The sequence below is a fragment of the Pinus tabuliformis genome, chromosome 8 (assembly GCF_031772625.1).
Source record: "Pinus tabuliformis cultivar Carrire ecotype Pingquan chromosome 8, CPIR1, whole genome shotgun sequence".
NCBI lineage: Eukaryota > Viridiplantae > Streptophyta > Pinopsida > Pinales > Pinaceae > Pinus > Pinus tabuliformis.
The window spans coordinates 161384896-161399554 of record NC_142294.1 but is presented as its reverse complement, the minus strand read 5'-3'; the positions used below and the strand labels follow the sequence as shown (position 1 = coordinate 161399554).

Sequence of the window (14659 nt, the reverse complement as noted above, 5' to 3'; positions counted from 1 at the left end):
AATATAAAAAAATATGATCCCAAGTACATAACCCTAACTCAAATTACTAACCTTTATACGATTGCCATGTGAAAAGTCTGAAACTGCCCGATGCTCCAACAGTCTCTCCAGCTCTATTTGCCCCCCTCTTTCAACCCTCATCAATAAATCTAGAATTGCTTGCCTTCCTCGCAATATTTTTGCATTACTATTTACATAGGCTTGCGTGTTTACCTCTGGCTCAACATGAATTTCACCCTTAACTGCTTCCCGTTTCTTAGCTTGCCTGTGTACCAGACCAGGTTGTATCTCATGCCTTTGAAAATTCTGCGGTGTATTGCCCGAGGCATCCCGCTGTTGCCCTGTCATGCGTGTCCATTCCTGAGATAGCTCTCTCACTCGCTCGTGTTCAATTTCACCATGACAGAGTGCTCTGTGGTCATTATTATTGGGTGTATGACCCATCATCCTGCTTTCGGTCATCCATCTTTGTACAATTTGCCTTACTCTTTCGCTCTCCCCTTCTTCAAGGTCAACAGATTGCTCTCTCCTGTGCCGCTCACTATGGCCATTCTGTCTGTTTATTTGACCATCTTCACAGCCTCTGTACACTTCATTGTTAGTTTGATTATTTACATCTCTCCGTCCAGACTCAGAATGATAACTAACACCTTCAGAATTTTCTCTGTGCTCATTTGACTGAGTCGCAGGAGCATTTTCGTTTACACTATTGGGGACTGACCTGTCCTCTCTTTCCTCTAAATCACTAACTTGGTAGAATGCTTGGCTTTCTGCCCCTTCTCTCCTGCGTTCGTAAGTCTCAGACTGAACCATTCTTGTCCTTGTCCTGTCCCTTGAGGAATTAACTCGTGATTCACCTTCCAACTGCCTCCACATCTGCACAAGTGAGGATGCCCTAGTACTCGGCCGTTCCACACTTCGCACCGCTCTAGAAGGTGAGGACTCCCTAAGGAATGAAGGATTCCTAGTTGATACAGTATGCAAACCAGCAAGAGATAGAAGCTCTGATTCTCGGGCCTGCCTTTCCATGGTGGTTATCATCTCCTGAGCTTGGCGTGCAGCCCACCGATTCAAAATTCTAGATTGCCGTCTTCTTGCAGCCGAAGACTCTGCCGATTCTTCACTACTGGATCTATGTTGCCTGCGTGCCAGTTGATCACTTTCCTCCTCCTCATCTTGCTGCAACAAATCACGGAGTTGACATATATTGCACCGCTCACTCACATGTTTCAAACGCCGGCAATGAATGCCATTGCTGCCATAGTTACTAGTATCAGTAATCGACTCATTAGAATTGCTGCAAGAAGCAAAGGCCATGCAGGTATTAAGATGATCCCGAACAAGTTCCTTCAAACCCCGATGAAATTCAGCCTCCGCATTTGAAACTGAATAACTGTCTATTAACTCACTCAATGCCTGTTTCTCTTGCAGCTGTTGATTATAGATAATGTTAGCCAATCTTTCATCCATGTTAGTTGACACAAATGCCATCTCTACTGATTTCTCACAATATATCCTTGATCCCTCTGCTAGGTTATATAAATCCCAGGTTTAATCCCGTTGGCTGCAAGAAAAATAATAGACAATCAAACAGATTCAGAAAAGGCCAATATTCACAGTAATGTACATGTCAACACCGGACTCCATAACAATCAAAGGCTAAAACATCTTCCCTGTTTGAGAATCACTTTGAATTTAAGAACAGAACAAAAGATAAAACAGTATAAATATATCATTGAAATGAATTAAACTTCAACGTCCAGACAAACCTCTAGTCAACAAATAAAAGTATGAAATTGTATGCAAATTGAAAGCACTGTTACACAGATCTTGCAAAGCACCACATTTCAATTTCAAAGACAGATGGGAAATGGGTTTCCCCAAAATGTTGCTCAAAACAGATGTTTAAATTCACAAATAATAGTAATGGTAGTAACAAGCTATTAAAGTCCAACTGTATTCAAGTGGCAAGTTGAACCACTACCCACGATAATGACCCAGGTTCAAAATCCACCATGCGCAGCTCTATCCTCAGATGAAGCTAAGAGCAAATCCTGGATGACTTTAATAGCCCTCAGTCACATCTCTTAGGCAAAGGTAGCCTGACTGAAGAGCAGTTTCATACCCTCGCCAATTAAAACATAGGATTTAACTAACAAAAAAATTTAAGGAAAAGTAAAAGCTCCAGTGGAAGGATCCAAACCTATATAAAAGCTGAAAAAGGTTAGGATGTAATAGAGAGAAAATCAATACAAGTTTAGACATATATACAGGATTTCTATTTGCAGATCTTCCTTGTTGCTTCATAGAGGTCCCTGCTTTACTGTAATTTGAGGATTAAAGAACCATTCTTAAGATTTCGCTGGTTTCCTAAAACTGTCACTCCCTGCACTTTTGCCGGCTAAACAGAAAAGCTAAAAAGAAAGAGCCATAATGTTTGGCCGACTGCTAACATGACAACATTGATGACCATTGATGACGATGTTTAAGAAAAACTTGTAGGCTAAATCGCAAGCTGGGGAGCAGATGCGTGGTCTTAAAGCGTGTGGACACCTCTCACCTACCATCAACAGCCAGTGGTGGCAAGTTACAGTAAATAAATTTTCAGAAGGAAAAAAATAAGTAAAGGAATTTAGATTAAAAAAACAATTTCTGTTATAAGTATCATGCACTTATGCATACAGAACCTAAAGCTAAATTCAGGGTTTGTAATTTTTCCCACAAATACCGTTTTCCAAGGCCTAGTTTATACGAAAGCAACATGCATTCTCTGGGCACTAATTTTTCTCAGATTTTCAGTGACAGCTTTGCTTCTAGGCAATCACAAACAGATTATTTATATACCAAAAAAAAATCAAAAAACAAAACAGCAAGATTCAAACCTGTAATGCCCAGTCATAAATTGAACCTTCTGAATAGCTCTGACAGACATGTTAATTTTAATATGGATATGAATGCAATACCTCCCAAAGAAAAAACAGACTCCGGTAAGCAATATGAACAAATTTGTGCTCAAAATGATGATCAGAACCAATCCAGGGACAACAAACTGATGATATAAACACAGGGTAAATGCAACAGTTCTGAGTTAAATAGGTATGAATTTGTAGCGGTCTGAATGCTTTGAGTGCAAGGTTTTATAGGACAGTATTGAAGTAGAAGATTTAATTAATTAACGCGTAGGATAATTAGTTCTCCATAACCATTCCTGGAGCTTTAAATTTATCCAACGGCGGTGCCGGATGTCCCACATATTTTAAATTTAAGCCTGAAATAGCCTATGGAAGCATGCCACGATTCCACGTCACGTTATGGCTATTTAAATAGTATTTGGGAGAACGCCGTTTTATCTGCAACGTCTTTCTTAACATTTGACCAGTTAAAGGCTGTCGGTTGGGTTGTGGATGGTAGATTTATGATAATAAACAAATATTTAGCAGTTAGAGAGACGTTACCTTTCACTACCCGGGAGCTCGATAATGGCTTCTGGTAATGATTGATTTATTGAATATTTGGAGTCCAGGTTAATAAATTCACATAATTCCATTCTTAATGTTACATGCCTTAGTGCTGTGAGCTTTGATTGGTAGGTGTCTGGCGGTTTTGAGTGATTTATGGAGCAAGGCAAGTCACTGGTTTGAGTTATGATGAAGCTGGTTTGGTCGCTGGTCAAGTGGTTTTAGGTGGTTTTTTTGGCCCGGGGTACGAGGATGCCGCTTACTAATCTGGTCATGGCGGTCATTCAGGGAGGAGAAAATGTGAGGGAGAAGAATTGGGGTTCAGGTGAGACAAGGTCCTGACTCCTGAGCGCCCCCACTGATGGGGACAATGCTGAGATCAGGGGCATTATGTGTTTTGTAATCAATTGGAATGATGAGGACATTTGCAGGGGGGAGTCAACATCTGGAGGGTTGGGGACACACAGAATGAAAATATGGAATAATGTTGTTGTGTGCAGGTAGCTTATGTCACAAGTTTTATACAAAACAGTGTATATGACCGTTTGAACAAAAAGGCAAACAAAACCAAATAAGTATAGGGAGGAGAGTATAAAGGAACAGGGAACACTGAAAAGGTAGAAAGGAACAGAGCAGGGACATTGGAAAGTTAAAAGTCCCGTGATGAGACATGACAGAGGCATTGCAAATATAATAAGCCCACTTACATCAACTGCTATGAGTACAGAGAATTCTTTAACTATGAATATTTGTAAATAGTATATAACAATGAAAACAAAGATATAAATCAATTTTCATAGATACTGACTGGCTTTTGGTGTTTACTATGCTTGTGCTTAATAAACACAATTAGAGTTGAGGATAATGTGATAGACTTAAACACAATTAGAGCTAAGCACATAATGTGAGACTTTCACATTATTAGTACATGTTTTTCATTTCACTCTTTGGGGCATAACTAGTATTTTGAATTTCAATACATTATTGATTATAGATTAATAGTGAATTCAATATATTATTTTAATAAGAAGATTGGCTTGCCTAATTGGTTAGGTAAATAAAGCTCAATTCAGGTTAAGTTGATTGGATTATTGTCGATTCATGTTTATGATTGAGTTATTTTTCATTCTACTCATTTATGTATTTAGTGTCATAATATCTTAAATTTCAACCACCATTGATTTTGCATTATATTGGATTCACTTAACATTGATTTGTCCAATATGCTAATTCAATAACAATTTAACAGTTTGAAAGATTAGCTTGTCCGATTAGTTGGTTTATTAAATTTGACCAAATTATTATCAATTCATGTGTTTGATTAATTTGCTTTTAATTTCACGCATTTATGCATCTAGGGCCATGACATTTTGAACTTCAAACACACCATTGATTTTGCATCAATGTTGGATCCACTTAACATTAACTTATCAATAGATCAATAGTGAACTCAACATGTTACTGCAACAACAATGTAATAGTTTGGAAGATTGGCTTGCCCAATTGGTTGGGTGATTAAAGTTGCCCAGATTATCATCAATTCATTTTTGTGATTTAGATGCTTTTTCATTCCACTCATTTTTGCATCTAAAGCATATGTACCTTGAACTTCAAATATTGATTTTGCATTAATGTTCAATTCACTTACCCTGAACTTATCACTAGATTAATAGTGAACTCGACATCTTACTTCAACAACTCTTCAATAGCTTGTCAATTGTGTTTATCTTGGATGGTTGGAGGAATATTGGTATCCTCTCCAAATAGGTTCAACTCCCATAAGTGATATGTTGAAACTCTTAACTCCCATAAGTGATATGTTGAAACTCTTATTGAATATTGTTGTAATGACTTCGAGCCTCTCACATTAGTCCCAAGTGAACAAAACAATATATCTTTCCTTAATGGGATATAAAGATATCTCTATAAGGAAAAAGAAATAATTTAATAGCTTAGAATATTAGCTAATTGAAGTATGGTAGGGATGTTGTAATATAATGTTTAATATTTTGACTAAGTCAAATTACATAAATAAACTAAAATAAAAATAGTAATGTAATGTAAAACTTAATTAAAAAAATAAATATAAAAATAACTCAATATATTGAGAACCCATGGTATTCGTGGAACATAGCCTATTTGAAGGGAGCAAATAAACCAGCCTAGATCCATCTCAACTCTGGATCTACCAAGCGTTGAGAGAGATCAAATCTCTTGAGATGCAAACCTCTTTTAGAGAGAAAAGAGATTTTATCTCTCTAGAGACTTGGTAGATCTTGAGTTAAGATGGATCTAGGTTGATTAATAATTAAACCATTATGGATCTACCAAGCACTAAGAGGGATTAATATCCTTGAGGTGCAAACCTCTTTTAGAGTGAAAAGAGATTTGATCCCTCTTGATGCTTGGTAGATCCACAATTAAGATGGATCTTGGTAGATCCAGAGTTAAGATAGATCTAGGTTGGTTGCACTTAGAGGCGCTTTCCAACCCACTATGGTAGAGATGTTGTAATGTTTAACATTTTGACTAGGTCAAAATAAGATAAAATAAGATAAAATAAAAATTAAAAGGTTTTTGCCATGGTTTTTTCCATGGTATTCTTCTCTAATGTAGTCTATTTTCCCCATGGTTTTTCTCATGGTATTTTTCTCTAATGTACTCTATTTAAAGGCTAATAATTAAACCAACCTAGATCCATCTTAACTTTGGATCTACCAAGCACCTAGAGGGATCAAATCTATTTTCACTCTAAACGAGGTTTGCACCTCAAGAGATTTGATCGCTCTTAGATATAAATTTAACATGGATCTAGGTTGGTTAACCTTACCTTGTTGCATCGAGAACTCTCTAGCCTACTATGGTAGAAATGTTGTAATGCCATGTTTAACATTTTGATTCCATCAAATTACATCAAAATTACAAAAAATAAATTAATTAATTAAAAAAATAATAATTATAATTATCAATAAAACATTTTTGACTAAATCAAATTACTTAAAGCTAAAAATACACTGAAATGAAATGAAATAACAAAATAAGTATTATATTATAATAATAAAAATAATTAATTACAATTAATAATTAAACGAACCTATATCTATCTTAAATCTAGAGCTATCAAGCACTCATAAGGATAAATATGTTGAAATGCAAACTTCTTTTAGAATTAAAAAAGATTTGATCCCTCTAGACACTTAGTAAATCTAAAATTAAAATGGATTTAAACTAATCACCAAATCTATATTAAACTCAATATACTACTTCAACAACAAATCAATAAAAAAATTAACCAAACTTATCATCAATTCATGCTTATGATTAAATTAAACTAAATAACAAACACATAAATCAACCTAATTCAAAAATTCAAAACATTATAGGGTAATGGTCTATTATATTTAAAGTCAACTTTTAAGGACCACCTTATTTAATGCATTTGATTGCCAAAACATTTATAATTTTATTTTTCAAAAAGTTATAAACAATGACTACCTCATTTAATGCAATTAATACTAAAACATTTATTTTTAAAAAGTATGAAAAGTTGCATTAGAACAATTATAATGATTCTCATGACATTGCAATTTTTGTCCCCATTCATTTATATTGGATTTTTGGATTCTTACTTTTGCTTTTATATTTCCTCACTATTGATATTCCTCCTTTCCTTTTAATCTTTTACGTGTCTTCCTTAAAAAAATAGTTTACATCTTTTTAATTCGGAAATCTTAAATTTCATTTATTTTATTGTTTTATGTTTTGAATTAAATATTATAATTTTATTTTCAATATTTATAAAAATAATTTTGATAATTGTTTTTATTAAAATAATTTTTAAAGGAATAATTTAATTTATGGATGAAATAGATTTTTTAAGAATCTAGCAAAATAATTGTAAGAAATAATATGTTTTTTATTTAAAATACATTTTTGAATACATAAATAAATTCAATACCCTAAGCCCGCAAAGATTTGGTCTCATGGCTAGCAGACGATCTGCTAAGTCGTCTGTACCGCTATGCAAGTCACAAGTTCGAGTCTCGTCTTAACCCAGGGCCGTTCTTGCTGGCTGGGCGGTTCCTCCTAGAGGTTATAGTGGCTAGGATTCGACCCCGTGTAATACCACCGCGTTGCCAATTCCGCTAGTCACCAAAAAAAATTCAATACCCTAAAAAAAAATTTGGGACACTTGAATTTTACAAATTAAATAACATGAATTCAATTTTTTAAAAATCTCTGTCTCATTTTGATTAAAAGTGTTGTGAAAAGGACCATTTTGACACGGTTTTTAAATGCAACTTCTGGATTTCTAATCCGCTAAAAAATTTGTGGTCAAATCTTGGTTTGTCTTGTTTAAATTGGTTTTTTGACTGTGTATATGGATTCAACACGTTCAAAAACCCTTGGGGCACTTTGATTGTGAAAAAATCACCTACCAAACTTGTTATTTCAATGAATCTATACGAGATTTTGGACAAATTAAATCAGAAAATAAACCAGAAAAACTTTCCAAAAAAATACACTTAAAAGCTACTCAAATTTTATCATCATTTTATTTTTTATTTAAATATTGAATATTAATAAATATAAAATGAAAATTTAACAAAAAAAAATTATTTATTATTTGATTTAAATTTATTTGGTAATTTATTAATATACTTCACTGCAATATTATATTATCTGGTTTCTCAATATTTTGTGAACACCTTGTCAAAAAAAATCATTTTATCAAACAGTTACGATGACCAAGCTACACCAAGTAATTATACACTCTAAACTACAATATATATTACCCCTTAACGAGTTATAGATTCCCACCTCTTAATATGATATAGACTCCCTACATTTTATGTGTATAATTATTCATACATAATTACAAGGTCAATTTTATTCATCATTTTAGATATTAGAACTTTAGAAAAAAAAATTAAAGAAAAAATGGGTTTTTATATAATAAAAAAATGTATATGTCGTTTGGAGCGGGAATAAATCATTTTTAGATTTTATTTAAAATGTCTTTTTTTATTAAAGTTAAAGGGTGAAATATATTGTTTCAATGTATTAGAGTTTTAATGTATTTTTTTTAGAAAGTGTTGTTTTTCAAGAAGTGTGAGTTGTAACTATGTAGGTATCATTATCATTCTAGCTTATAATAAGTCATTTCATCATTATAAATATGAGATTGTATTGTGTGTTTGGACAGATAGATCAAATGTAATAAATATAGCTTTTTGTGTGTCTAGATATTTTGTGGTGTTTCTGTTTTTTCTATTTTGGTATCAGAGCAAGTCTCTGGGCCTCACTCTCTTGGGGGAGGGCCTAGAAAAATGAGGTCTTATGGATAACATCGTTGATTATCATAGGAGAATAAAATAAATATTTTTTTTGAGCTGTGTTCGCAATAGAATGTTTGTCCATCAAACTATTGTGTTATATGTTGTAAGATGATTTATTGAAGTGAAATTTTCCTGAGAAATTTTTGGATCTAGGTAGCCACTCGATGTAGAAGAAAAACTAGTGTTTGAGGTTGCAGATCAAAGTTGGGCATGCATAGTTGTGTGATGAGCAAGACATTCAATTCCTCATATTTTGTGTCTTCTAGTTTACAAGATATGTTATTCTAATCCATTTTAGAACAAATATATGTGAGAGTTTAGAGAGATTTGTGTGGACTTGTAGCCCTGTAGAAAAGGCAGTTCATGGTTGGAATGGTGGGATGTGGAGATAAATTCAAAAATAGAAGAAGAAGAAGATAAGACTAGTTACGTGGAAAAGTATAAAGGACACGTGGCCAAAGTAAAAAGATTTGTCTTTGTATTCATGTTCGATGCGGCAATGAGTTTGAAAGGAAGCACAAGAAATATTTACTTGGTATTATCTCGTTTTACTATTTCCATTCTCACCCTTCTAAGGTGTAATGTTTATAAATTCAAAAATAGAAGAAGAAGATAAGACTAGTTACTTGGAAAAGTATAAAGGAGACGTGGCCAAAGTAAAAGGAGTTGTCTTTGTATGTATGTTTGATGGCCAAAGTAAAAAGAGTTGTCTTTGTATGCATGTTCGATGCCAGAATGAGTTTGAAAGGAAGCACAAGAAATATTTACTTGGTGTTGTCTCGTTTTACTATTTCAATTCTCACCCTTGTGAGGTGTAATGTTTGGTTATGATATCGGTCCTACTTTAGGTGATTTTTTTTCATTACAGACAACTAAATTGAGTAAGGACATCCCTAGCAATGGAGATTTACCTTGTGAAGGAGATTTACCATGCCTAAATTTACCTGAGTCTTAGTGTTTGTTTAGAGACTTAAGCATCTTAATATTCATTGAAATGGAGAATGTAACCCAATGTATTTTAAAGAAACGGAAAGTATCTATTTTTAGTTTAAATTTGATTCCACGCATGGAAATATACCAAATTTAAATGTTTATATGTAAAGGTGAAATGAAAAAGTAAGAAGAATATACTTCTCAATGAAAAGAAAGAATCCATACATTTTTCAAGGGTGGTTTTATTAAATGCAAGGAGAGAAAAATGAGGAGGTTGAGATAATGCTCATTGTTTTATGGGCTCATGATAAAATTTATGACATGGTGGAGTTTTAAAAGAATGATGGGTGAATGGTGTATTATTGGTCTCATTCACATGAGTGCATTCTCTTTTCTATATATTTTAGTTGAAGTATACATCGGCTTATATTTTGGGCATGTGATTCCCATAAAGGAGTAGTGGCCCAACTTTATGTTGTTGTAAACATTTGAATGCTTGTTGTACTTAATTTAAAATGATGTAAAGATGTGGAAAGGGTGCATGATTAGTTGTACCCATCACCCTAAATTTTTTGTCTAAGATGTAAATTTAGCCATATGCAAGTTTCATTCTTCAGGTGTTTTGTAAGCCCTATTGAGTCAGGCCTACATGCATTAGTGTGGTAACACATGTAATCATGGCATAGTGTGTATCCTTCTTATGTATAGAGAGGATGTGGCATCAAGCTATTAAATCAACCACTCATATAGGTATGAGGGAAACAAGTGGACTTGTATATAAGCTTGATGTGGAATCGAAGCAATTGAATCATTGATTAAGGGGGGAAATATGAGATGGAAAAATCTCAAAAAGTGAAATGGATTGATTATTCCATAAATAATCAGTTTTATGCAGGTACAAAAAGGAAATAGAAGAAAGTTCAAGGATGAATCTCAAGTGAAGACAATGAAAATTTGATGATAGTGCACATGGAAGTCTTGCAATAGCAATGAAGTTGGCAAAAAACGAGAGCAAACAATGATGGACAATAAAAGTTAAAAGTTTGTGAGTATTGTGGATGTGAATCATACATTATATTTGTAAACAAGTCTATGGTGTCATGTTTGACTTGATGTATTGGTCCTAGAAAATATTTGAGCATGTACCTTGTTTCTCCATTGATGGAGTATGAGAATTGTATGTACATGAGTCAAATGTAAGCATGATGAGGAAATGCGTACCCCCATGTAGTTCGTGGTAATCTTAAAACCACTTTGTAACGCAAGGTTTATGGTTAAATAGAAATCACATGATGGAGGAAAGTTTGTGGCTAACTATAAACCACTTGTTGTGATGGCTTGTGGTCATCCAAAACCACTTGATGCATTTGTGGTAAGCGAAAACCACGTAAGGATGTGATGAAGAAACAAAAGTTTATGAGGGACAAGGAAAATATGGACGAGGATTCTTCTAGAGTTTTTTTGTTCCTTGGGAGTCTGATGCAAGAGCATCAGGAGCATGGTTATGGGTAAGCTGAGAAAACCCAGGATGATAATGATAGTGATGCAAGGGGATTTAAAGGTACAGGTACATGTATGAAGATATGTGATTCAAGGATGGTTAAATGAACCATGTAGACAAAGGACACCCTAGTAGACTGGTGGCTGCATCGATTGGTTACCCATGCATTCTGGGGGATAGTTGTTCCTTAATATCAATGTCAACATTTTGGAAATGATTGTACATGTCAGCTTGGACTAAACATAAACAAGTAGGTGTTATAGAGAATACATTTCTCCATTGAGGGGTAGCATTAGAGTTAATGTGAAAAATGTATTGTTCCAATGTATTAGAGTTCCAATACATTCTTCTAGAAAGTGTTGTTTTCTAAGAAGTGTGAGTTGTAGGAACGTTGGTATCATTATCATTCTAGCTCGTAGTAAGCTATCCCATTCCTATAAATATGAGATTGTGTTGTGTGTTTTGATAGATAGATTAGATCTAATAAATATCTCTTCATGTGTGTTTGAATATTTTGCGTTGTTTTTGTTTTTTCTTATTTCTTTCATTTTATATTCTATCTGAAAGACAATTTCTCATTCATATCATGACTAAAGGATGAAATGTCCCTTCAAAATAAGGTTTAGTTTATCCAAAAAAACATATATTTCTATCTCCATATAAGATCAAAATTTGAACAATTACCCAAATCAACATTAAAAAATCATTAATCAAATTGTAATATGTGATATGAAAGTTAGAAGTGAAATATCATTACTTCTCATTTCACTCCATCTATTAGTTTTGTGACGTCAAAAGCACCAAAGGGAGGTAATATAGCTTCTTTGGATAGTTCATTGGCCTTTATGTTTAGTGCCTTGAGCACACATGTGAAAAATAACCAATAAAATGAATGGATGGCCTCTTTAATATCTAGAAGCAAAGATTGGAATTAAAATGTTGTCAACTAAAACCTTGTTCCAAGCCCAGTCGATTACCAATGTTGAATCCCTAGGGACCTGCAATTTTTTTATGCCCTTCAAAGACACCACTGACAGGAGAGTCCTCGGTGCTATAAATTCAACTCTATTGTTTATGCCTTGACCAAGAGCATACTAAAATGATAAGTAATGAGAATGACAAATATGAAGGATAATGCCAATACCACAATAGGGTGGATGCCCTTGTGAGACTCCATTGAAAAAACCCCAAGGGGCCTCATAATCAATGACTAGAATGAGGGGTGGCAGAAGGGGGAGGGATTTTGTTTAATCCCAATGGAAACGTTGAAGCTAAGTATTCATGGGGTACGGGAAAATGTTGCAACAATCAAGATGAAACCTATGGTCTCATCCAGGGCCTCTACATAGCAAAAGACAAAGGGGCAAAAGATTTGATTATTCTAGGGGGCTCTTACTTAACGATTCAACATATAAAATTTGACAAGCTTCCTAAAGATAGAGTCTCTTGCCAAGAACTTTCAAAGAATCAAAGAATTATTGGCAGCCTTCCACAACACGTAATTGTATCACATTTTACGAGTCAACAACTCGGAGGCAGACAGACTAGGAAACAGGACATACTGCTTAATGGAAACAACGCTTACTACAAATGAGTCTTGATCCAAATGTATAATTTGTTAGGGATTTGCAAGACCTTTGGCTCTATGATGACGTATTTTGATCATCAGATCAAGGAACATAAATTTGGGATTGGTCTCATACCTTTTCCTTTAATCAAACGAGACCCTTATAAGTGCTCCTCATTATTCAATGATGAGACAATCCTCCCTCATCCGACTTCATGGTTGTCTGATGGCCTTATGTTAGTAAAGTATGTGTCCTTTCATGGTCGCTCTTGTCATGTTGTGTTTGTATATTCTAGTTTGCATGCTCAAAACATCACCCCTACCCAGTTCAAGCACAGGGAAAATTCTCCTGAACGCACAATGATGAAGAAATCAGAGCAAATTGTAAGGGAATCAATGTCTAAGTTAATGGAGCTTGTGTGGGATGGCAGTGATGGTGGCGTTAAATTGTCAAGAAGCCTCCCCTTGGGAGCATTCTCTCTCGTTTCTTCGACTCGATTTTTCTTTTAGCTTCTGGATTTTGAGATCTCAGGGCTCTCTCATTTGCTAATTGTGGCATCAAGCCATCCTCTTTGGTGGGAGCTCTTTTCAGAGCTCCTCTCTCGATTCCACTCTCTTCTCAAGTTGGTAGTGATGTGGGTTCGTCATTTCTGTTTGTGGGACCTCTGGCGTTCGAGCATCGTGGGCTCAGAAGGGAATCTAAGTCTTGGGAAGATTGTCCTCTCCCCCCTGGTCTGTTGCGGCTCCAATTTTTTCAAGGTAACTCTGACTTCAATCTTATCAATCCTATTTGGTTCGAAATTGTTGGTCAATCTTACTTCTCTTGGAACATCAGTTACTGAAGAGGCCACAAAATTGTAATTGGCAACTGGGGGTTCTTGCAAAGGCTTTGTCTAAAAAGGGACTTGGTAACCAAAGTAATTTAGGTAAAGCAAAGCTGGTTTTGGACCATATTGATCACCTTTCTCTTTTATTGCGTTGGGATAGCTCTTTATGCAGTAAGTTGCTAATATATTCCTCAATTGCTAGAAATTGGGTTGACAATTGCTATAGCAATATGAATTACCCCTCAGATTCTAAGTCTCCTTCAAAGGATAGCCCACGTTCACTCTACCTCTCTACTCACGAATCCCTATTACAGGTTGACTGCGAGTTGCAAGTCCAATTCTGTCAAATGACCCATTCTCACATCGAGTTGGAAGAAGAGTTGCAGACTCTCAAAGTCCAATTTTCTCATCTGTATGATGAAGTGGATGCGCTAAGAAGCATGATAATGGAACTGAAGTTCAAGGAATCTCAAGGGGCAGAGGCTCGCCATCAAGATGTCATTGGGAAACATGATTTTTACCTTAACCTGCCTCCCAGTGATATCGACTGTTGTTAGATGTCTATCTATATTTTATAAATGTTTTGCTTCGGCACGTCCTGGTTATGTACTTAGTATATCTAGTGTTATGTAGAACTGTCAAGGAAAGTCCTATAATAGTTCTGGTTTTTGTATTTGGATGTTGTAGGCAGCATAGTACGAATGCCCAACTAGGTTTGATATTGGAAGATGTATCTCCAAGTTCTTTCAACTATGAACCAACGCATATTTAATAAATATATACTCATTTTTGTTTAAAAAGAATTACTAGAATGACAAAGATTCTATTTTTCTATTGTTTTGGGGAACCATATATTCCTTACATAATCTTTTTATCAATTTGAATATTATCTTTGGAGGAATAACAAAGGATTGGAATATACCTAGGTTTCAAGCCCACCATATTCATGAGGATGCAAGGAAAGGCTTCAAATTAGATGGTTAATCTATCCCCCAACCAAATCTTCAAATTGTCTTCCAACCTTACATTTGCCT

At 34.8% G+C, this 14659-nt stretch overlaps 2 protein-coding genes across 2 annotated transcripts in view; both read right to left on the bottom strand.

Moving 5' to 3' along the window:
• Positions 1-33: 33 nt before the first annotated feature.
• On the bottom strand, positions 34-3157 carry LOC149234639 (uncharacterized). The gene is made up of 2 exons (XM_089368327.1): positions 2964-3157; positions 34-1564 (listed from the first exon to the last, which is right to left on the bottom strand). The coding sequence occupies exon 2, from the start codon at positions 1489-1491 to the stop codon at positions 34-36; it is 1458 nt and encodes a 485-aa protein (XP_089224453.1). The 5' UTR covers positions 1492-1564; positions 2964-3157.
• Positions 1535-14659, bottom strand: part of LOC149234638 (uncharacterized) — a 102736-nt gene continuing 89611 nt past the window's right edge. Inside the window, exon 4 of the mRNA XM_089368326.1 lies at positions 1535-1564. Coding sequence (XP_089224452.1) covers positions 1535-1564 — 30 coding nt within the window. The remainder of the gene's footprint in view (positions 1565-14659) is intronic.